Below are 25,684 nucleotides of genomic sequence, written 5' to 3'. Positions count from 1 at the left end.
ACATTCAAAGTCACATTTTGCTTTCGATAAAATAATTTTAATTCCTTTTAATCAAAAAACCTGCAGTAAGTTCTAGTATCAAAGCTTTCGAAAAACGTAGCTAAGAAAATTCTCGAAAATAATTAGTCTCCAATTTTTCTTTCCACCAAAAAAAATCGTATAATTCCATCCCTACTCATTAACTTGTTTTTACGGTAAAAATGACTTTTCAAGGATATAATGAAACTAACTTTATTTTTAATTTTCGTCTACTCTTATATAAAACAAAAACTACTGTAATGCTTAGAGGATAGGCCAGAGAGATGAGAGAAGATCCTAATTTACTTTCAAGTATAGAATTAAAACCACGAATAAGGTATGTACGCTTTACGATTTGCAGATACGAATATCCGCTGAGGTGCATAATTCTGCACTAGAGTTGAAAACTCGCTCAGTACAAAGTAAGTGGAACAAGATCAAAGTGTACTTGAAATGGAGCTCTGGTAAGCGTGTTTTGTGTACAAAACATGGTGAATATGTAATTGTTTGAGATGAGAATGAATAGAAACTTATTATTCTACTTGTCATAAGTTTTCATACTGCCACACTTGTTTCACTTACATAAATAAATATTTTGTATATTTTTTTTTTTTTTAATTTAATAAGAGTGAGTAAGAAATAATATTCATTGAAATAAGCAAAAGGGACGAAATTTTTTTTTGTAATTGAAGTGAAATTATTTTTTAAGATTTCACTTCAATTAAAAAAAAATTCCTTGTCCTGTGGGCACTGGAATGTGCTGACATTTTTGCTTAAAAAAAATATTTTTCTAAAAACTGTCACGCGAAATTTAATTATGTTTAAACATTTTTAAAAATTCTAGTCAAAATTTAAATTCTCTTTAGAAATAATACAATTCTTTTCTGAAATTCAATTATTTTCAAAAATTTTCCTCAATTCAATGATTTTCAATATCTACTATTTTAATAAAGTTTTCCAAAAAAATTCAATTATTTAAAAAAATTTAAATGAAATTCTACGCAAACATTTAATTATTTTCATAAATAATAAAATTTTTACAGGGATTCAATTATTTTTGTACATTATAAAATTCTCTTTAAGAACTCAATTATTTTCATAATTATAATAAAACTCATTGCAGAGTTTCAATTATTTTAAATAAAATTTTAATCAATTTCCTTGAGAAATGTAATTATTCTTAAAAATTTTATTCAAAATTGTAAGGAGAATTCAATTATTTACAATTTTTGTTGATAAAATTCTTTATCAGAATTGAATTTTAAGAAACATTTAATTATAGGTACAATAAATTATTTATTTTTGTATTAAAATAATTGAATTCTCGTAGAATTTTCTAATAAAAATTTATTTAAAAATGAATTTCAGTTTAAACTTTAGATAATAATTGAATATTAAAAGCATTTATAGCATGAATTTCTAAAAATAATTGATAATTAAATTCTTTCGAAGAATTCTAATAAAATTTTTGAAAATAACAAAATTTTTTGAAGAATTTACTCAAAATTATATTAAAAATAATTAAAATCATATGAAGAATTTTATTATTGAAAATAATTGAATTCTTGCAACGAATTTCATTAAATTTTTTTTTAAATAATTGAAATCCTGTAATGAATTTAATTATTTATGAAAATAATTGAATTCTTGCAACGAATTTTATTCCATTTTTTTTAAACAATTGAATTTTTTGAATACTTTTGTTAAAATAGTAGACTTCGAAAATAATTTAATAGTTTCGTCATAATGAATTTTTGAAATACCATTTTTAATTTTTAAGGCGTGCAGGGTGGCGTATATTCATAAGAGCACTTCTCTGAAAAAAAAAAATTTTCATAAGAATTGAACATTATGCAAAGTTTTTTCGCAAAAGAATTTTTCAAGGAGATTTAAAAAATGTAAATTGAGAAAAATTTCGACATGTTCGATATTAATTTTAAAAAAAGAGACTCATAGTATAGAAGTAATTAAAATTTTCTCATGTTCCCCTGCTGCACACCTTTAATCTCAGCTATAAACCATCAAGTTGCGCGATCAGTAGTTAATGCCTCGCTGGGTGGACGGACTGAACTGAACATGCACTGTGTCGGTATCACAACGTTCACGAACGAAGAACCAACTCCGAAAGCTCAGTCGGGGGTCGGACTTCGCGTGCGACGCATCATCCGACGTTGATCCTCCCCAATGGATAACCGTCGGATGTCTTTTCGTCGTCGTCGTCATATTAGTGAGCACGTGTGTGCAAAAAATTTTTTCTGCAAAAAAAAAATGTGTTTAAAATTTTTAAAATTAAAAACAAGTTCTCAAATTGTTAGAAAATAATTTTACCCCATCAGATAATATAGTAACAGATTTTACTATATTTATAAACAAAAAAAAAGTTATCTCGTTAATTCACTAATTATAGACAAACTATCTATTCTACTGTGAATCTAAATTCTTCCAAATTGTTAGATAATTATCGTAAGTTTTAAGTTTGAAAACATTTTTTAAATTAGAAACCAATAAAATTTATTTTTATATTTTTACACTTATAACGATTTAGGGCGATACGTGAATGTGATAAAAATATCCGGAAGAATTTTAGGCTTGCTGCCAAAAAGCTTCATCGTGTGTTGTGCGTGCCGGAAGATGAGTCGTGATAAGATAAATTTTGCCGGACCCTCTTGTTTTGATCTAATTATCAAAAATAATAAAGAAAAATATTTTTAAAATTTGTCTTTTTTTAAAAATATTTTTCTCTATAAAAGAAAATTATTCTGAAACGAAGTACGAATATTTGAAAAAATTGAAGTAAAACAACCGAACAACCGAAACATGCCAAAACATTAAAATAAAAGAACCGAAACATACAAACAAATTAAAATAACACAACCGAAACATAAAAAAATAAAATAGAACAACCGAAACATTAAAAAAAAATTGAAATAAAACAACTGAACAACCGAAACATACAAAAACATTAAAGTAAAACAACCGAACAACCGAAACATACAAAAAAATTAAAATAAAACAACCGAAACATAAAAAAAATAAAATAGAACAACCGAAACATAAAAAAATTGAAATAAAACAACCGAACAACCGAAACATACAAATAAATTAAAATAAAACAACCGAACAACCGAAACATACAAAAAAATTAAAATAAAACAACCGAAACATAAAAAAAATAAAATAGAACAACCGAAACATAAAAAATTAAAATAAAACAACCGAAACATAAAAAAATTGAAATAAAACAACCGAACAACCGAAACATACAAAAAAATTAAAATAAAACAACCGAAACATAAAAAAAATAAAAAAATTTATAAATTAGAAAGTAAATTTGAAAATTTAGAAATTATTTAAACAAAATATCGGAATATTTTCGATTTAAAAACTTTATCTAATAAAAGAAGGAACGGAGGAAATTTAGGTGTAAATAGAGTGTTAGTGTAAATGTGGTGCAAATGTGTAAATTCAGTGTAAATGTAATGTAAAAATTGTTTATGACAACAATTTAAATTTCACTTCTGTAAAGATTATAGGAATTTTTTTTCTTTACAATTTAACGAGGAAAATTTCTTTTCTTCAGCTAAGGTACAGTTTTTCTACCTTTAAACCTTTCAAAATGTTGGCATAAAAAAAAAAAATCCACGAAAACTGGTTTTACTTTTCAGCTTGTAATTTATAATTGTCCGTTAAATGTTGTTCCTAAATTCACGGTTTTCTGTAAACGAGATCTAATTTGGCACATTTAGGGCGAGTTAATTTTAGTCATTCCGAGCAAAGCTCTCTTCGCTTTATAAAAGTTTCTTCAAATCATTATTCTCGATGGTAGATCATAATTTTCTCTCCTATAGATTTAAAATTTTTCACTTTGTTTATAATTATTTCGATTAAAATTCACCAAAAATTAATAATTTTATAATTTTTGAAACATTGAAATATTAATTAAACATTCAACCGTTTTTATAATAATAATAATAATAATAATAATATCATTTTGTCTGTTACGTCATCGTAACATATTTTCAATAAACAATATGTATAACCAATAAAATAATAATAATGGAAATAACAATTAAAATTAATAGAAATATATATTAAATAATAATTAATAATAATGATAGTAATAATAAAAACAATAAATAATTGTTATTAATATATTGTTAATTCTAACAATTTGATCTTATAATAAATCATTAATAACAAATTTTTGTAATGTTATATATTTTCAAATAACCAATAATTAGTAAAAATAATAATAATAAGAATGGTAACAATAACAATTTAAAATAACAACAATATCAATAGTAATAATAAGTGAATTAACAATTAAAAACAATAACAATATCAATAATAATAATATGTAAATTAACAATTAAAAATAATAATAATATCAATAATAATATGTAAAATAACATTTAATAATAATGGTAATAATAATAATAAAATTAACAACAAATAATAATTATTAACATATTATTTATTCCAACAATTCGATCATGTAATAATAAAAACTGTAACAGACAATAACAAATAATTATTAATCAAAATTGTAATAACAAAATAATAACAAATTGCAACAGGTCCCTAAAATAATAAAAGTTGTGTTTAATTATCTTTAATTTATTGTTTAATTTATTGTTAAGTAAAGTTTTTTTTTTTTTTTTTTTTTTTTTTTTTTTTTTTTTTTTTTTAATAAACGTTAATGTATTACACAATGTTAATTAATTTATTAATGTTATGTTTAATTACTATTAATTTATTAATTTTAATTAATTCACGAATGTTAGTTAATTAATAATAATAAAATTGAAATGAAAATTAAAAAAAAAAATTTTTACGGAATATTTTTTTCGTTTAATGAAAATGAATGCACGAAAATGGCATAATAAAAGAAATATGATTCCACTGGCGGTGTATTCGGTACGTACCGAATAATCTAATATAAAACCGTAAAATTATGATTTCATTGGAAAATATAAGGCAATCATTGGGATATTTCACATAATATTGTTATCGTACATATATTCGTACAGTGGTGCATTTCAATATTCAATTTCAAAGTGAATTGAATATTTCCCATTGAGTATTCCTTTATTCGTCTCTCTCTCCTGTTTCTAGAGACTCTCTTGTAACCTTTAAAAAAAAAAAAAAAAAAAAAAAAAAAAGACGCTAGAGGTCATAGTTTTTTTTTTGTTTTGCTCTGAGAAATTTATGGCAGACAGACATCATAGGGGGAAAAACGAGACCACGCGCGACATGCTACACACCTTTCCTCCAAGTGTCACGTGATCTACATAGTTTTGACCATTATGTGTCAACAAGAACTTCTTCTTTCTTCTTCTTTCTTCATTGTTTTTTTTCGCAATGTTCGTTACTCTTTTGCATAATTTTTTAATTTACTTTTTATTAATGTCTCAATCCCAAAAGTGTCGTTTGTCTGTCAATTTTATACCCTTTGACAAATCGCGTTGGTTGCTTAATTTCCCATTGGAATTAGAATCAAAACAAACCTTCCGGGTTAAAACTGACACAATCAAGATAACTTGTGACTTTTCTAACAGAAAAAAAAAGAAAATATTTGCTTTTTCCAGTCACTAATAAAAGCGGTTTTGTTTATATAAATTGTATAAATAAAATTTTCTTTACAACTTATTGCTTTTAAGTTCGTAATAATATTATTTTTAGGCCAATGTCTAAGAATTATTATTACAATTAAATTAACAGTATCCGTTTGTAAGTTTTACATCACTTGATTATCAGTTTTTTGAAAAAAATTTTTTTAATTGGAAAATTCAAATTTGTATTGTACTTAAAATATTTTGTTGTGCATTACTAAAAGAGCCCTCATATTATACGTATATTTATTTCTAATTATAATTTATAAAAAATTCATATTTTTTTACATATATTTCTATAGCGGATTGTTATCTCATAATAAAAAAATTGTTTAAAACAAAAACTTTTTAATTAACGAGAGAAAATTTTGTAAAGTAATATATAAATTAAAATTTTTTTCAACAATCTACATAATCTCCCCTCACGTGAAGTTAGTGTTGTTTTATTATTTTTTGTTTTGGCAAAAAGTTTGACAGTTAAATAAATAAATATAAAATGTAGATAATAAAATAAGTGCAGTTGGAAAATTCAACTCCAATTTCAAAAACTCAATAAATAGGTAAAGTTGCAATTTTTTAAAATAATTAATTATTCTATGAATTATTTATTTTTGTATATTTAAATAATTGAATTCTGCTAAGAATTGATTTAAAAAAGAATTTTAGTTAAAACTTTAGAAAATAATTACAAGTGTTAAAGTAGAATTCTTTAGAAATAATTAAATTTCAAAAAAGTTTTTAAATTCCAATCTCTTGTTTGTTAGCTTCCGTAAAAATGAAAAGTTTTGAAAATTATTGAAAAATTCTAAAAAGATAGTTGAATTTTGGAAGATTTGAAGTTTACAGTTTCTTTATTAAAAATTTTTTTTTTTTGAAAGTTTTAAATATTATTTAAAAATTCTTTAAAAAATAATTGAATTTTGCAAAATTTCCAGTTTAAATATTAAATTTTCATGAAAAATTGTTTCAATGTAAAAACATTGAAAGTATTTCAATTGTTAAGCAAGTAAAGAACAATAAAGCTTCTATTTAAATATTTTTTTTACAAAAATGATTGAAATTTGATAAATATAATTTCAAAATTTTGAAAGAAATTAGTTTTTTAAAAAATAAATTAAAATTTTTTGTTGAATTCCTGAAAATAATTTGAAAAAACATTGAAACAATTAAAAATTTTGTAAAATTAACAATATTTTTTAAAATAAATTTATAAAATTTTATTTTTTCATAATTTTTAAAAATAATTTTATTAAAATAAAAACGACCACAAAACGACAATAACAGTCAAGAGGTCTGTTCATTCAAATGACGTTAATATCAAAGAACATGAAAGATTATTAATAAAAATAATTTTAAAAAAAGAATTTATTTTTCATAATTTTTAAAAATAATTTTATTTTTTCATCTTTGAATTTAAAAACGGAAATTTTTTAAAGTAACAATGGGAACGAAAATTTCATGAAGTTTTGCTAGTTTTATTAATAATTAATAAACGTATATTTAATTCAGTTTGAATGTAAAGAAAAAAAAAAAGATTTAACATTTCGTGCAATGTTTATATGCTTTAGTTAAAGAATAATATTTGGTTTCTATATTTTAAAAGAATATAACCTCGGCAAAAAGGTGTGTTCTGAGTTATAAATTGTGCTCTGTAATTTTTTTTTAGTAAAAGCTTTTAAAAGAATTCTACACTGTAGATTAAAGCGGACTAAAGTTTTTAAAAAGTGTACTCGGTGACAATAATGGCAGCATCAGTTTAAACTGGATGCACGTTGACAGTAACGAGTGCAAGGTGGTTGTTTCACGAAATGGTTTGCACGTGATAGCGCATATTGATAAGAGAAAAATAGAGCGGAAAAATTTATTTATTTTTTTGTTTAGCTTTTTGAATTTTAAGAATGAATCACGTTTTTTTTTTTTTTGCACTCAAATGTATAGAAAAAGTTTTTAACTTTATTTGAGCATGAAGCAAAAAAAAAAAGAACAAGTTGAGAATAAAAATAAAGTTTTTGCATAATCTCAAGACATGAGTAAGTGGAGAATCTTTTTTTATTCGAGAAAAAAAAACTTCTAATAGGGATAAAGAAACTTCTTACTTTTCTTTTCACTTTAAAAAGTAAAATTTTCTTTCGAAAAATTTTTTATATAGAAATCAAGTTTACAAAGTTCTCTATTATTCACTATATTTTCTTTAGTATGTTTCGTATTCTCTTTAAGGGTTTTAATAATTTTCTATTTTTAAATTTTTTATTTAATTGAAATTTATACAATTCTTTAGAAACAAGAATCATTGTCCCCCCATAAAATTGGATTTATAATTTTTAATCCAGATTTCGATATCAGATTTTCGACTTTCCTAAAATGAAAAATTTCTAAATTTGAAAAATATCTTTTTAGTATATTAATAAAAATAATCATATTTAATTATAAATTCATTGGAACGTATCATTTAATCCATAAAATATCCGTACTATTGATATGAGTTTCTCTATATATTCGAGATAATTAACGAGCTCGAAGTAATTATTATACGTGCAAGTAGAAGATAATAAAAGAATAAAAATTCATATGAATTTATTAAAATAATATAAAAAGTATATGAATATACGCATGAAGTTTCATTTATTATATTATCAATACAGTATTTTATGTATAGAATTTGTTAAAACCTACAAAGCTGAAGTTAAATACTTTTGTCGAATTATTAAAATACTCATTAAAATACAAAACAATTTCTACTTAAAGAGCGTAAAGCAGAATTTTTAATAATAATATTTAAAATTGATTTAAATTAAATTATTTTCAAATAAATGCTCGAGCAATTTTAAAATATTTAATAATCTTTATATTATGAATATATGGTATTTCATCTTTTATGCACTTTGTAATAAAATTTTATTAAAATTATTACAAAACTAATAAATGTGAATAATTGAATATAACGTTAAGTATATTTCATTAATTTAAAATTGCGTCTGTAATATTTTCATACCTTCTACTTAATAAAGTTCTCCGAAAGAATTCAAATATTTAAAAAAATTTTTAATAAAATTCTTCAAAAGAATTCAAATATTTAAAAATTTTTAATAAAATTCTACGCAAACATTAAATTATTTTCATAAAATAATAAAAATCTCACGTTGTAAATAAAAAATCCAAATATTTACAAATTTTTAAATAAATTTCTTAGCAATAATTCAATTATTTTCATATAGAAAAATTTTTACAGGCATTCAATTATTTTCGTACATAATAAAACTCTTTTTTGGGAACTCAATTATTTTTATAAATAATAAAACTAATTGCTGAATTTCAATTATTTTTAATAATACTTTAATCAAATTCCTCAAAAAATGTAATTCTTGAAAATTTTATTAAAATTCGTAGAAAGAATTCAATTATTTAAAAATTTTATTGATAAAATTCTTTATGAGAATTGAATTTTATGAAACATTGAATTATTCAATAAATTATTTATTTTTATATTTAAATAATTGAATTCTAGTAGAATTTTCTAATAATAATTGATTTAAAAATAAATTTCAATGAAAATTTTAGATAATAATTGAATATTAAAAGCATTAGAGCGTGAATTTTTAGAAATAATTGAATTTTGAAAAGGTTCCAAATTAAAATCTTTGAAAATCTGAATTTTTCATATTTTTAACTAACAATTCTTTGGAATTATTTTCTTTTGAGAAAGTTTAATTGCGGATTTTGTTTTTTGAAATTATTTAAAGTTTTTATTTTCTAGTTCAATTATTTTTATAAATAGTAAAATTCTTTGTAAGAATTCAATTATTTTGAAAACTGATTCATAAAATTTTTTGCAGAAATTTAATTATTTTCGATAATAATCAAAATTTTTGCAGAAATTAAATTATTTTCGAAAATAATTAAATCTTTTGCAGGAATTAAATTATTTTCGAAAATAATCAAACTTTTTTGCAGGAATTCAATTATTTTTATAAATAATAAAAATTATTCAAAAAATTCAATTATTTTCATAAATAACAAAATTTTTTACAGACATTCAATTATTTTCATAAATAATAAAATTTTTTGCAGGAATTCAATTATTTTTATAAATAATAAAAATTCTTCAAAAAATTCAATTATTTTCGTAAATAATAAAATTATTTGCAGGAATTCAATTATTTTCAAAATAATTTAATAACATTTTTCTCTAGAATTCAATTAATTTTATAAATAATAAATTTCTATTATTTTTGTAAATAATAAAGGTCTTCTAAGAAATTAAATTATTTTCAAAACATTTTAATAACATTCTTTAAAGGAATTCAATTATTTTCGTAAATAATAAAATTCTTTCAAGGAATTCAATTCTTTTCATAAATAATATAATTCTTTACAGAAATTCAATTATTTTCAAAATATTTTAATAACATTTTTCTCTAGAATCCAATTATTTTCATAAATAATAAAACTCATTGCAAAATTTCAATTATTTTTAAAACAATTTTCATCGAATTTCTCGGAAAATGTAATTATTCTTAAAATTTTTATTAAAAATTGTAGAAAGAATTCAATTATTTAATAATTTTGTTGATAATATTCTTTATGAGAATCGAATTTTAAGAAACATTGCATTATTCAATAAATTATTTATTTTTCTATTTAAATAATTTTATTCTAGTAGAATTTTTTAATAAAAATTGATTTTCATTTCATAAAAATGAATTTCAATCAATCAATAAAATCAATTTTTTTGAAAATGTTTAATTGAATTTTTTTGATATTATTTGAAGTTTTTATTTTCTAATATATATTTAAAAGAATTTTATTTTTCAATTTTGTCAGTAATTGGTCCCTAATGTTCAATTTTTGGTCCTTAAAGTCCGTATTTTTAAATACTTTCACTAGTTCGAGACATGAGTACACTTTCACTATTTTATAAAAAAATAGATTACGTGCAATAAGGGGACGCTTATAACAATTATTATCGTTACTGAAAAAAAAATCGAATTTTGACGATTTTTAATTAACTGTATCTAGATATTATGATGTACCATTAAAAATAGGTGACCAAAGCCATAGAACTTTAAGCTTTGAACGGCTTATCGATTTTCAATTTAGTTCACCTTTTAACACTTTTCTACGGTAAGCTCGACAGGATCTAAGGATATTGGATGTTGGGAAAGACTCGTCTTTTATAGGGTTTTACTCGCCTTTTTTTTGTATCCTAAAAATGTCTATTTTTCATTAAGTTCTTTCTATGGATATTTTCATTTTTTCCACTCTCTCTATTCTTATCGCAGAGATATCCTTGAGTTTATAAATATTTAAGATTGTATTTTGGAAATTTAAAAATTTTTGATAAATTATTGTATTTTTGATTATTTTGTATACTCATTTTGGGTTCAGCTTAATTTTTAAAGTAGTTTAGAAAATTTTTGTTGCAATTTACAAAATATATGTAAAATAAGATGCTGTAAGGATTATTTAATTATCTCACTATGAACATATTTAGAATTCCATTGAGAAATAAATTCGACAAGCACGCGGAAATTTTAGTCATTTCGATGCGGAGTATTAAGTGAAAAATGCTTTGATCTTATTATGGAGGAATACCATTTTATATTAAATTAGGAAATCATTAATGTTTCGTTAAAAAGTTAAAAATAGCATTTAAGCATTTTGTTATAGTGAAAATTTGTACTATTTTGAAAATAGAACGCTTTTTATGGTTCACTACCTAGTATTATAGGATTCTTTCAATCAAAGTCTTGTTTTGAAATTTATTTGATGTGCACGAACCACAGATTTATCGTTTTTATGTTCATTGATACGTATGTTCAATGAGCGTTTCGTTTGTCCAATATAATTCGCAGAGCAACTTTTACAATTAAATTTATAAACAACATTTGCTGTTTGGAAATTTTATGAAAGTAATAGATATTAAAAATCATTAAATTGAAAAAAATTGTTAAAAATAATTAAATTTTACAATGAATTCCATTAAAATGTTTGAGAATAATTGAATGTCTGTGAGGCATTTTATTAAATTTTTTTAGAAAATAATTGAATTTCTGAAAAACATTTTATTATTTATAAACAAAATTGAATTCTTGCGAACAATTTTATTAGGATTTTTCAAAATAATTGAATTTCAAAGAAAAAATTTATTACTTTTAAAAATATTTGAATTCTTCTGATGAATATTGTTATTTATAAAAATAATTGAATTTTAATAAAATGCCTCAAAATAATTGAATTTTCGGAAAATTTTTTTCTTATTTATCGACAAAATTGAATTCTTTCGAAGAATTTAAAAAAAACATTTTTTTAAATAATTGATTTTTTCGAGGAATTGGAATTAAATTTTTAAGAATAATTACATTTTTTGAGCAATTCCTGTAAAATTGTATTCAAAATAATTGAAATCCTTCGATGAATTTTATTATTTATGAAAATAATTGAATTTTTTTGAATAATTTTTATTATTTATGAAAATAATTGAATTCTTGGGAACGATGTTATTTGAATTTTTTTTAAATAATTGAATTTCCAAGAAAAAATTTATTACTTTTAAAAATATTTCGTAAAAAATTTTACTATTTATGAAAATAATTGAATTTTTTTTGAATAATTTTTATTATTTATAAAAATAATTGAATTCCTGCAAAAAACTTGATTATTTTTAAAAGTAATTGAATTCTTGCGAAAAATTTTATTGTAATATTTAAAAAGAATTGAATTTCTGTAATAAAATTTATTGAAAATAATTGAATTCTTGGGAACGATTTTATTTGAATTTATTTAAATAATTGAATTTCCAAGAAAAAATGTGTTACTTTTAAAAATAGTTGAATTCTTGCGATGAATATTGTTATTTATGAAAATAATTGAATTTTTGAGAAGAATTTTATGCAAATGTTTTGAAAATAATTACATTCTAGCGAAGAATTTTACTATTTTTAAAAATAATTGAATTCTAGAAAAAATTTTATTAAATTATTTTTAAAATAATTGAATTTCTGTAAAAAAATTTGTTGAAAATAATTGAATTCTTGCAAAGAATATTAAAAAAACCATTTTTTTTAAATAATTGACTTTTTCGAGGAATTGAAATTAAATTTTTTTGAGCAATTTCTGTAAAATTGTATTAAAAATAATTGAAATCCTGCGATTGTATTAAGGGCTCTGCCCGTATAAGTATCTTAAATAAATAATTGAATTCTTTATAAGAATTGTATAAAAATTTTGTTAAATTTTATTATTTATAAAAATAATTAAATTTTCGATAAGTTTTATCAATTTTTTTTAAAAATTGAATTTTTTTCTCGAAATATTATGGAAAATACTGGATATTGAGAATAATTGAATTTCGAATATTTGTTGAAAATAATTGAATCGTTTTAAAGAATTTGATGAATAATTTTTGAGAATAGATAGGTTACAACTTTTAACAGCAATTGCTTTTCATCTGGATATTTTTATCATGAAAACATTGTTTCTAATGAAATTGAATTCTATTTCTCCAAATAGAATAAAATTTTGATGAGGTTTTTTTTTTCTGAAATTGATGAAAATTAAATTACTTTTATTGTTTTTACTTTCAGAATAGTTTATTGAATAACAGATTTCTTATTACAAATAAATATATAATAATGTACGTCTATTTAAAATAATAAATTTATCTCTTTTGGAACAAAGGCTACAAAAAGGTCAAAATTATTATTTATCCAATTAAGGTCCTTTAAAATAAATTAAAAATAAATTTATTGTTAGATTATTTTTATGCACGTTTATACATTTAAATTTAAATAAATAAATTTTGTAATCAGAAAAAGTAGTGAAACAAATTTTTTTTAATATTTCATAGTCAACTATATGATATGAAGTTAAGGAAATATTTTTTAAGATTTATTATCAAATATCTGTGTTTAGGCAGATGTCCGATTTTTTTTGTTGTGATTTATTGTTCATAACAAGAAGTGTTAGCACAGTGAGTACAGAATTTTCGAGTGTAAACGACAAGCTAGAAAAAGGGATGAAAAAAAGTGGTGTGTGCTAAATTGGAAAGAAGAGAGTGTGTTGTTGGTGCACGAAAATTGTTTGATTTGTTTTGCAAAAAATCAATTGGTAAATTCTATTTGTAGAACCGAGAAGAGTCAGTCGTTTATTAAACAATTCTGCACCAACAAAAAAAAAAGGATTGAATTTCAAGACTATAGAGACAAGTGATGATAAAAATTGAACAAATTTCAGGTGAATGTTGTTTCGTCGGGTTTTGGTGATAGTGATAGTAAAGTCGAGAAACGGTGGAGGTACTCGATTTGAAATCATAAATGTGCGAGAGGAAGAGTCTACAATGGTGGCTTTGCTCCCGCAACAAGTTCTGCTACTACTCATACTCGGTGAGTATAACGAGTGCATAGTCCTTCTATATTTAGGAACCGGCCGGGTTTCATGGATAGATCCTCAATGTCCATCGGATTGTGCCAGAAATTCGCTAATTCTTTTTTTTTCTTTTTTAGACTGCATTGCAAAATTACGTTTCAGTCTCAAATTATTTTAATATTAAATATCCATTCCTAAAAGAAATTAATCTTTATATTCTAATTCTTCCTTAAATTAATATTTGGTATCTTTTAATCATAGCCTATGGGCCCCCACCATCTAAAATATTTTTTACAAAAAGTGTAAAAAATTTTTTTAAAAAAGTATTTTACAAAATAATTTTAAGTGTTTAGAAATTTAAGTAGCGCGCTTAATTCATATATAAAATATATTTTACTTAAAATTTTAATCTTGGTAACTCGATATAAATTGCAATTAGAAATCAACAAACTTTTTTAAAAATCTTCCCCGTCGTTAAAAAATAACGATGAACAATTTTTAATTGTCGAAGCGTTTTATTCCAGTAAATTAGGACCATTTTGTTTCATCACGTTTTATTTTGTAAAAATAAAAATATCGCATCAAAATACATATGATGTTGATGGAACAATTTTATTAGTATACAGGAAATGTACAAAAATGTCTAAAATTTATTTTTTATTTATTAGAGTAATCATTTTACTATCTTTTTTTTGAAGAAGAAAGAGAAGAGTGATGGAAGTTAGATTAACTCGAATTACTTGGCACTCTTGGCTAAAATGAACAAAGTTTTGTCAAACGACTTCTTTTCCGGTGAGAATCCTCCTACAGCTCTTTTCCTTTCTTGAAGCAAGTGATTACTTCTACCCACTGATTGAGCTCCTGATAGTCTTAATTATTCTACACTTTATAAAACTACCTGACTTTCTGCATCCTTAGCGGCTTTCTAAAACTTTTTTTGAGTTATAAGAATCTTATAAGAATCATTAAGTCAGAGTTTATTATGTACTAGATTTCATGTATTTAAACTTTTGCTTGAGGTTTTGTTTTATTACCACTAGAAAATTTTGGCGCCTTTTTTCCATTTTGTTTCCTCGTGGAAGAAGCTGTTTTTTTATAATTATTTAGAAATTAAAAAATGGCGTATCATTAAAATTGTTATTATTTGTCGCCATTATTTGTCTATTATTACATAAATATTTACTTGAATCAAATATTTTTTATTGATATATTAAATAAATTGTATTTAAACCAATAATTTTTTTTAAATAACAATTCTAAGTAATTTATTTAATTTGAACTACTATCTTTATTAATATTAATTTATTGAACAGCAAATAATTCAATACAATGGTAAATATAGTTTATTTTCAATTTTAAAAAAGAGCAAAATTTTTGAAGTTATATTTTATTTGAATTTTAAATTAATATTTTTTAAAAATAAAATAAACCTTTGTAATTTTCAGTTTATGTTGACTTCAAACGAGAAACAAACGAGAAATGAAACGAGAATTATTAATAAAAGACGAGATTTTTTATTATGAGAATACTTCATAATCTATCGAGATCAATGAGACATTTGAGAATTAAAATCTTATCAATGTACATCACTAATGTCCTGCGAAGAGTTTTATTTGTGAAAATAATTGAATTTCAGAGGAAAATATTATTATTTATGAAAATAATTAATTTCTTGTGAAGAATTTTATTTTCAAATTTTTGAAAATAATAATTGAATTTCTCAGAATTTTTTAAAACTTTTTCAGAAAAATTAAATTCCATCGAGAATAATTTCATGAAAAAATTGACAATAATCGAAATCTGACGAAGAATTTTATTAAATTTTTTTGTAAATAATTGAATTCTTGGGGAAAATTTTATTAAAATTTTTTAAATACTTGAATTGCATCAAAGAATTTTATTTTTTACGAAAATAATTGAATTTTTTCCAAGATTTTTACGAAAATTTTTGATAATAATTGTAATTCCTAGGAAGAATGTTATATTTTACGAAAATAATTGCATTCTATGATCAATTTTATTATAATTTTTTAAATTTATAAAGCATTTTATCAAAATAATTAAATTCTCGAGAAAAATTTTATTATTTATGAAAATACAAATTTATTTCTTGCGAACGATTTTATTAGAATTTTTTAAAACAATTGAATTTCCAAGAAGAAATGTATTAATTTTAAAAATAATTGAATTTTTGTGATGAATATTTTTATTTATGAAAATAATTAAATTTTGCAAAGAATTTAAAAAAAAAAAAAAATTTATTAAAATTTCTCAAAATAATTAAATTTTCAGGAATAATTTGGTTATTTATCGACATAATTGAATTCTTTTGAAAACTATTTATGTGAACAATTGAGTTCTTGGGAAGAATTTTTTTAAAATCTAAAAGAATAATTGAATTATTTAAAAAAAAAAATAATTAAAATAGTATTTAAAATAATTGATTTCTTTTGAAAAATTTTATTAAAATATTTGAGAATAATTGAATTCCTGTGATAAATTCTAATATTTTTGTAAGTAATTGAATTCTTGCAAAGAATTTAAACATTTTTTTGAAATAATTCATTTTTTCGAGGAATTGAAATAAAATTTTTAAGAATAATTACATTTTTGAGCAATTCCTGTAAAATTGTTTTAAAAATAATTGAAATCCTGCTATGAATTTTATAATATTTATGAAAATAATTGAATTATTGCGAAAAATATTTACAAATGTTTAAAAAGAATTTAATTTCATTGAAAAATTTTGTTATTGTTGAAAATAATTAATTCTTCCGAAAATTATTTATGTAAATAATTAAATGAAAATGTAAATAATTCTTAGGAAGAATTTTATTAAAATTTCTTAAATAATTGAATTTGCATAAAAAGATGTATTATTTGTAAAAAATTGAATTTTTAAGAAGAATTGCATTGAAAACTTTATTAACTAAATTTTGTAAAGAATTTTGGCAAAATTTTTTTAAATAATAAAATTTTTAAATAAATTTTATTTAAATTTTTCGAAATAATTGAATTTTTCAGAACTATTGTTTTTCAATTCTCCGAATATATTTGAATTTTTTCGAGAAATTTCATTAAAAAAATTAAAAATAATTGAATTGGTTCGAAGAAATTTATAACAAATTGGTAAGTAATTGAGTTCCTGTGGAATTCTTATTAAAATTTTGTTTAAATAATTGAATTCTTTTGGAAAATGTTATTAAAATAGTAGATATTAAAAATAATTGAAATAATTTCTAAGTAATAATTTTATGATAGTTCTTGAAGAATTAAGTTAATAGTTCTTTAAAATCTCTTTTAATTTTTCTTTTATTTAAAGAATAATTTGTATTTCATGCCAAAAGAACATTAATACGTTAATGATTATTTTATTCCTTATAAACAAGATCCTTACAAGAATCAATTTGAATCGTTCCTGAGTTAGTGGAGGCAAGTCTAGACTAAAAAATTATCAATTAAGGAATATTATCATTTTATATCCTTAAAAGTTAATACAAATGTTGCGTTATTGTATAGTAAAACACTGTTTTTCAAGAATCAGCTGTAATCATTAACAAGACTTTTGTCATTCTTGGATTGATTAATTATGTAATCTAAAAGGGATTTTTTAATTATCATTTCAAATGATTTTAAAAATTGTTTTTGCAATTCGGTAAGAATTTACACAAGGGGAATAAAGAATATATTAAAAATATATTCAGATGGTGGATGCTGTCTGAATATTTTTCTTTAATTTTCTCATGCATCATGTACTGTTTACGGAAAACTCTTTATAAAACACGTCACGATTTTGTAGTTGCACTTTATAAAAGTTGGAAGCAAGAAAAAATTATATGACGTGTGTAAGTTTCATACCAGTAGGATTATCATTCCCTTTGCTAATTATAAATTACATAAGTAAAATAATTTGGTATTTTTATTGGATAGTGTTTTACAGACGTTTGCAAGTTGATAACTGTTGACCTTGTGATCTTCAGTTGATTCTGCTGACATTTTTTCTTAACTATAATTGCAAAACAAAAATTAATGTCCTGACTTAAATCAAAGAGGAAATATATCAAATTTGAAATCTCATAACATAAAGATTGACATTAGAAATATAAAAAACAATGAGAAAATATCTTTCTCACCCGTATCACTTATTTTTTAATCAAAGTCTTTATTAAATTAAAAGAAAGCTATAAACTTTCGTGAAATTGACATTGACGGAATAAAACTTTAATGAAAGATCAAGAAACGAATGAAGCGAAATGTTCATAAATTGAAAGTGTGAAACATTTAATTTTGAAAAAAAAACTTTTGACATTTTCTCAAATAAGAGATGGAGGAGTATTACTATATCTGTTCAATTTTGATTATTTGTCATTCTGGGGAATTTTCCTGACTTCCATTTTTAAAACTTCAATCTTTAATTAAATGTCTATTACAAGTTACAACGAATCGTTATAACCAGGCACCTTGAATCTGACCAATATAAAGCTGTAATCTTGTTACTATTCTGTCAGAAAGTTCAACGAGGTCGATACTCTCGTTCGATAAAAACGATGTCGGAAGACTTCGAAGGAAGCTTCAATAGGATAACGAAATAATGCAAGCTTCCTAAAGCAACAGGGTGACAATTTTCTTTTTTAGTCTATTTGGCTTTTCAGAGAAGCAGCAAATCCAGTTATAGGAAGGGCAACCATTTTCCATTTTCTTGAACGTCCTTTCGAATACTAGGAAATCCTTTTTTATTAGGAGTATTTTTTCGAAGAGTATTTAAAAAACAGTAGAAATTTTTAAAAATTTGAAATATATTTCTAAACATGGGAAGAAAAAAGAAACGCCTTTTTTCTTTAGGTCGTAATTCCTATATGGCAGAAACATAAAATCAGCCTAGACGACAATAACGCTTTTTTTTTCTTTGGACGGGAGAGAAAAAGAATTTTGCTTTAACTATAGTGAGTATTAGGATTTTGTTGTTACTCTAAAATTCCCTTAGGTCATATAACTTTAGTGCAATTTCAGGTTTTATTAAATTCCTCTGGTCAGGTTTTACTTTCCCCATCTCGACAACAATCGTCAAAGACTAGTCTAATTCTAATTAAAATTGCCGAGCACACTTTTCGTTTCGAATTTTATTATTTTCATTGTCTGCTTATCTTTCTTTTGGTTTTTTTCTATATTACTTACATGGTTTATTACAATTAATGTAAAATTGTAAAATTATTTTCTAAAATCACTGAATAATAACGTTTTGGGACACTTTAACGATACTGGGACACATTCATGTCCCACTTTTTAAAAACTGAATATCTCAGAAGAAAATTAATATTTTTCATTCAAATTTGGTGCGTTCTCTGCAGTAAGGAAGGGACTTCAAAAATATATATAGCAGAAAGTATCTGAAATTTGCTATTGTTTACAAAAAAAAAATATAAACAATTGTTAAAATTTACGAAGATTCAAAACATTTTTGATTCTTATGAAATTCGTTACTCGGGGGTTTTTGGGGTTGCTGATTACGAATCCAAAGTCATATTTTCAAAATTCAAAATGGCGGATCTAATATGGCGAATAACGAGTTTCAGGCAAATTGATTAGATTTTTAAAAAAATTGTGCTACATTTAAACTAAAGAACGATCACGATCGAGGAATCTTGAGAATGTCCCATTTTAGAAAGTTGATGAAAAAAAATGTAACAATTCTCTAATAGTTTCTTTGAAAAAAGGAGAATTGTTTTTAATAAGAATTTGAAAAGCGCAGCTGCGGAGCTTATGGCAAAAAAAAAACTACTGCGTAGAGTTTAAAAACTGTATAGGGAGAATAAATCGCAAACAGGGGAAAATGCAATTTAAAAAGTGAATTAACGCCAAAAGTTATTTTAGCAAATTTAAAAGGGAAATAGTATTAAATGGTGGGACATAGAGTAAGGAGAAAAGTGGATTTAAAAGGACAAAGGAATGCATCAGTGTTATATAAGCGGCAGATTGTCGACCGTACAATATAGAATTTATGATACTCTCATGGAAAACTATATAGTGCTGTGGGGTTCTTTTATAAGTGCACTGAATGAGAGAGGGAACGAGTATTTCGTTTGTTTTCAGATCAGAGGTCGTTTCCAGACTCGGTATGCTTTTTTTATTTTTACGTTTATTATTTTTTTTTTGTTAGTTTTTGTATTAAAAATAATTTTCCGGTTTGCTCTATCCTATATTTATTAGTTTGTTTTTAAATTTTCCAATTTTAAGTTTATCACGTTGGGTAAAAATATTTTACTCTAAAGGAAATGGAGTTAATATTGATTTTATAGTTATATAATCAAATTGGGATAAATAAAATAAATATCATTTCACGTCCTTCGTTTTTGGTAAAATAAATGTTTTTTCTCAATCTTCTTAATTTTTATATTTTTTGTAAATAGTTAACAATGTTTAATCTTAGGTATGATATTGTACCCCCCAACTTTTACGCACGAGAGAAATTTAACTGTCACTCAACCTTTTTTATTGGAAGTTGCGAACAAGATAAGCTCATGGTTTCTGTCAACTAGACAAAAATTCTGCTTACTATAACACTTTAGTGCTACGATTGGGATTTGTAGATAGTTATTCCCTGACGAGGTATTTCTTTTTCTACATTCTCAAAATAAGGATCTATCTCCTACATGCCATATATAAGATATATTTTTTAAAAATATTTCAAGAAAAAATATTTTTTAATTTTCGATGAAACGCTTTATCGATGCTGATAATAGAATTAAAATAATGTATTATATTAATAATTTTCATTTTCTAGACAATTCCTTTTTTCCCCTGTTTTATTCATTGCACTTTTATCTTTTCAGCCCTTTATCGTTCAGGTTTTATAGACTCTGAATAAATTTTTGAGAAATAAATTTCTATTGGTACACTTCTATTCAAGTCTTCATAAAATTTTAGTAGAATATTTTACGTGTAAATTTTATGCTGGAATTGATTCAAATATATTTTTGATAAGAAAAACATTTTTCTTTTGGTGCATTTGGAAAACAATTCTCATTTATTATTGTAATAAAGTATATTGAATTTGTCGAAGAGATTTTTACAAATCAAATAATCTTTATTGCAAAAATGAACCTATATAATAAAATTTTTCAAAATTTAGGTACATGATCATAAACCTATTCTCAAAAATAGATATTTTATTTATAAAAAAAATTTTGCGACTATTTTCAATGAGTTTTGTTGTTAATCATGTAGATTAAAGGTGATGGTTTAAAATTGAGGCATATCATCATTAGTTTCATAATTTTTTTGTAAAATCTCATGCATTTTGTTATTCCATTTTTCGATTTCGTTTACTTTTCTAATTTTCAAGTAGTTTATAAAATGATTATGCTGTTTATAGAAGAGAAGAGAACTTAAGAGAGCTTTTGTCGCGGTTAGGAGAATGTGTTACAACTTCGTGGAAAAATAAATAGCAACTTGCGAGAAGCTACAGTTGCGGAAGCTCAATCCTCCACTCTGTTCCTAAGGGAATTCTATTTTGTTTTGTGTAAAAAAGAAACAATCTCAGTTTGTTCAGCTTAAAAGTTTGAAAAATTTCATTACTTATTTAAATTGTGAATCTATCCTTGTTTATCTTGACTATTAACATCACCAAACTGAATTCATGATATTGATTTTATACTTTTCTCTGTACATTGAGGCTTTAGCATTAAATATTTGTCCTTTTAACTGTCTTTCAAGTATATTTAAAATTTTAATAATAGAAGTTATTATAAATGATATTAAAAAAGTGAATAGAAAATGATACACAGTTGCTGTTACACTTAATGTTATATTCTGCCTGACTAAAATCTTCCTTTTCCACTTGGCAGAGTCGAGTTTCTTGAGAATAGCTTTTTCACTTGCATGTCTGTCCTGTATGATTTCTTAGAAATTTGTCAAAGCATCGAATTTTTTTTTCCAAATCGACAACAAAAGTTTCAAAAGAAATACTCCAGGTTTTTTCTGTCCTATGTTCTATAAAAGGTAGATATATATTTTTTGCAAGTGACAGATTTATATAAAGTGTTCAAAAAACTTTTTTTGAAAGTTGTTCTATAAACTGTTACTTGAAGAATAAATTTTGTCTATTTTCATAATTGATAGAATAGTATAACAGAGATTTGACTGCAAATACCTACAATTAGAAATAATTATTTATCAAATTTCATAGATGGCTGATAATTATTTTCCTCACAGAACTAGGACTATTAAATTTGATATTCACAATGTAGACTATTACAAAATTGTAGTAGTTATCATCTCGTTGCTTCGGGTAGAATTATGATTCATATATGTATGTCGTGAGACTCTTGCATAGTTATGGGCACTCTCGAGAATGTTTACAGTCTCACAAAATAATGTGAGACTCGCTATAAACTGTATGCGATGTTGGTGTTTATTTTAAAACAAACAAACTCGGGAGAAAATTTTCCGATTCTTAGAATTTGTTGTGACAACGTAAAGTTGCATTTAATTTTAAGTTAGAATTTTTTTTAAAGAAAGAACTAGGAATGTTCGTTCAGAGGACAAAAGAAAAGGGAAAGAAATAAGATAATGGCATGAAATGTTTACATTATTTAATTCAAACAGAACGATAATCCTTAAATGAAACGAGTAGATATGCAAATTAGGTAAAGGAAGACATTCTTATGTTATTTATTTTAGAAAGAGGAGGAAAGCAACATACCTGAAGAGAGAGAATATCTGTGCAGCTTAAAGAAAAGGCAACTGTCAGTATTTAAGTATTAAAACTATTTCAAATTAATAATTTTTGAATCTAGACCGAGGTCTAGACTTGCGTCCACGAACTCAGGAACGATTCAAATTGATTCTTGTAAGGATCTTGTTTATAAGAAATAAAAAAATCATTTCTAATTCTAATCATATCTAATTAGAATCACCTGCCAGTATTTACAGTTCTTAAAATCGAATTGTAACCAGGACTCTACTATTTTTTGACCCCCTTGGTCGAGAAAAAGGAAAATAAAGTTCAGCAGCACCGACTCCTTAACGTTAACAACATTCGAGGCAGTAAAAAATTTGTAAATAATTAAATGAATTTTAAATAAATAGAAATATAAATTATGCAGGTTTCTCCTTCCTGACTTTTTTTTTTGAATTTTTATTTATCAAATTAAGAAACGTATATTAAAACTCAGTTTTTCTCAGGACGTGAAGTAATTTCGCAAAGTTTTATTCAAGCCTCCTTTCTTTTACTGAGAAACGTATAACCATGAAAAGGTTTACCGTGACGGGAAAAATTTTGCATTAGGGGTACCACATTAAAAGTCGCTCTGAGGTAATAAGAGAGGCGAAGGGTGGCAAACTTCTTTAAGAGTTTGTACATGTTTGAACATTAAGTCGGCGACTTATGACTGCAGTAAACGACGTGAAGAATGCACTCCTGGCTTCAGTGCATTGAATTGCACTGTATTTTAAAGCTGCAAAACCATTGGAATTTCTCGCCTTCCTTATACGGTATGCCTCTCATCCCCCGTGAATTCTCGGTTTGTACGGACGTAAATTTCTGGAATGTGAATAGCCGATTATACAAGGCTCTGTGACGTATTGAGTTCTCTTAAATTTTCCAATACATTGCGAAAAGAAAGAGAGAATTTTTTTTCTCTATATTCCTCTTTTTTTGCTTGACACAAATTGAAAATCAGTATTCTTTTTTTCAATTAGCAATTTTTCTTTATTTAGATGGTGAATCTTATTTTCTCTTCTCAAAATTGAGGAAGTATTTTTTAATTTTCTGCTTGGGTGATTAACATTTTAGAGTTGTTGTTGATTCAGCGGAGGTGGAAGTAATTCTGATTAGAGGCCAAAAGAAGAATTTGTGTCGAGCACAAGCTTGATTCGAATTCAATTTACTTTAGGTAAATAAATTTTGCGAGGAATGATAGGGTAGAGAGAAACAGTATAATTAAAAATTCTTCCTATTTAAATGTGAGTGACAGATTAAGATGTCACTGATTAAGGCAGCTTTGCTTTAGATTTTAATTAAAATAATCATTTGCCAAAAGAATTTTTTCGATAAAATAACAAAATTTAATTAAATTACGATATGCTAAATATTAGAATATATCACACAACCGAATGTTGGTATATTAATAAAGCTAATGTAATTGGATATGTTGTTAAGTAACTACATTATTTCTGCAAAATTAAAATAGAGGACCCCAAAAGGAAAATGTTAACAGAGGTTCCAGTCCTTGCAGATTTAAAAGATATTTGAATACCAAAAACTGAAACTAGAAAGATATCAAGGAGGATTTAATCAAAAGGTTTTAAAAATGAGAATACAAACATACCTTTGGAAAGGTTATATTAAAAATATCGTAAATTGGGAGCATGGCACAGTTAAATTTCAATTAATTGTGACGAATCTAGTACAAGCATATATGTTGATAAATAAAAACAGAAACTTGCATGTATGTAGAATGTCTGTAATATCTAACAGATTAATTAATTAAAATGTTGCGTGTCCTCTTTAGAGAATTTTGTAATTAGATTGTTAAATTACTTTTGAGGAATATAAATTATTTTGTGGATTTTTTCATTAAAGGAATACTTTTACTGAATGTAGGAACGCTCATTTAGGTTCCAGTAACAATTTTTATCATTATTAGCTAATATTGTGTGGGAAATTATTTTACGTCGTCAGAAATGAAAAGATCATTAACATATAATATAGGATGATGCGCGTCTATCTCTATTGTGGAGTAAAAAAAAATCATACAAATCATAGAGAACTGAAAGAGAATATATGAGAAACTCAAAAAGAGAATAAATAAATGCTGGATGTTGAGAGTACGCAAGATGGGAAAACGGTAGGGAGAGGACGGAAATGAAACAGACCGTTATAGTACAAGAATATTAATATCATCTTCAAGGCAATAGTTTACCGCAAGATTATTGCGTAACCTTGCCTTACTTGTAGGGGGATACCGAAGTACTTGTGATAAATAATAAGAAATAATAAACATAAAAAATGTTTTTAAAATCGTAATTAAAAATAAAAATTCCACTCTATATTTAATCATTTATATTTTCTCCTCTCATCTGTTAATAATTTTGGGGTTTGTCACCAGAAATGCCACGCTGTTTGGTCACCATATCAGGAGTATTTAATGATCAGATGTCAGACTCCATCCAGACAGTCTTTTTACAGAATTAATTCTATAGAAAAAATTGCTGACACGCATGACACAATTAGTGGGGAATTCGAGGGAAACGATCCTGTTCATGAGCTTGTGATTTAATTTAGTTATCGAGATCCTACCACAGGGGAAGTTACTCAAAACGGTTCACCTGTTGTTGATTATTAAGTAGAAGTGTGGGATTTATTATTCAACAGTTGATTCGGCACAAAGTCATAGTATTAATTGTAGGGGGATACCGAAATACGTGGGATATAAAACGAAGAAATAATAATCATAATGTTACGTGTAACCTACATTTGTATACCTACGAAGGATTACCACAAACAATACGAATCCTTGAAAAATAGCCTTTATAAATGAGGATTAACTACAAGAACTCAGGTAATATTTTCTTTCTCCCTTCATCGCGTGGAAAACTACAGATAGATAAACTAATAATAGATCAAGATGGAGATTGTGATAGAGAATCCTATAGTGACGTTTATGGTTCATGGAAAGATGTAATAGTTT

At 24.0% G+C, this 25,684-nt stretch overlaps 1 protein-coding gene across 6 annotated transcripts in view; it reads left to right on the top strand.

The window, feature by feature from the left end:
* The first annotated feature begins 2,006 nt into the window (after positions 1-2,006).
* Positions 2,007-25,684, top strand: part of LOC122506549 — an 88,139-nt gene continuing 64,461 nt past the window's right edge. The window contains exons 1-2 of one of the 6 annotated variants that reach the window (XM_043618799.1): positions 2,007-2,398; positions 13,754-14,011. In XM_043618799.1, coding sequence (XP_043474734.1) covers positions 13,867-14,011 — 145 coding nt within the window. In that variant the 5' untranslated portion in view covers positions 2,007-2,398; positions 13,754-13,866. Of the gene's footprint in view, positions 2,482-13,476; positions 14,012-25,684 lie in introns of all 6 variants that reach the window. The other 5 variants (XM_043618800.1, XM_043618798.1, XM_043618796.1 and 2 more) reach the window with 5 other exon arrangements.

The sequence above is a fragment of the Leptopilina heterotoma genome, unplaced genomic scaffold (assembly GCF_015476425.1).
Source record: "Leptopilina heterotoma isolate Lh14 unplaced genomic scaffold, ASM1547642v1 Lhet_42, whole genome shotgun sequence".
Taxonomy (NCBI): domain Eukaryota; kingdom Metazoa; phylum Arthropoda; class Insecta; order Hymenoptera; family Figitidae; genus Leptopilina; species Leptopilina heterotoma.
Note: the sequence above shows the minus strand (reverse complement) of the source record. Positions and strands in the feature narration are given on the sequence as shown.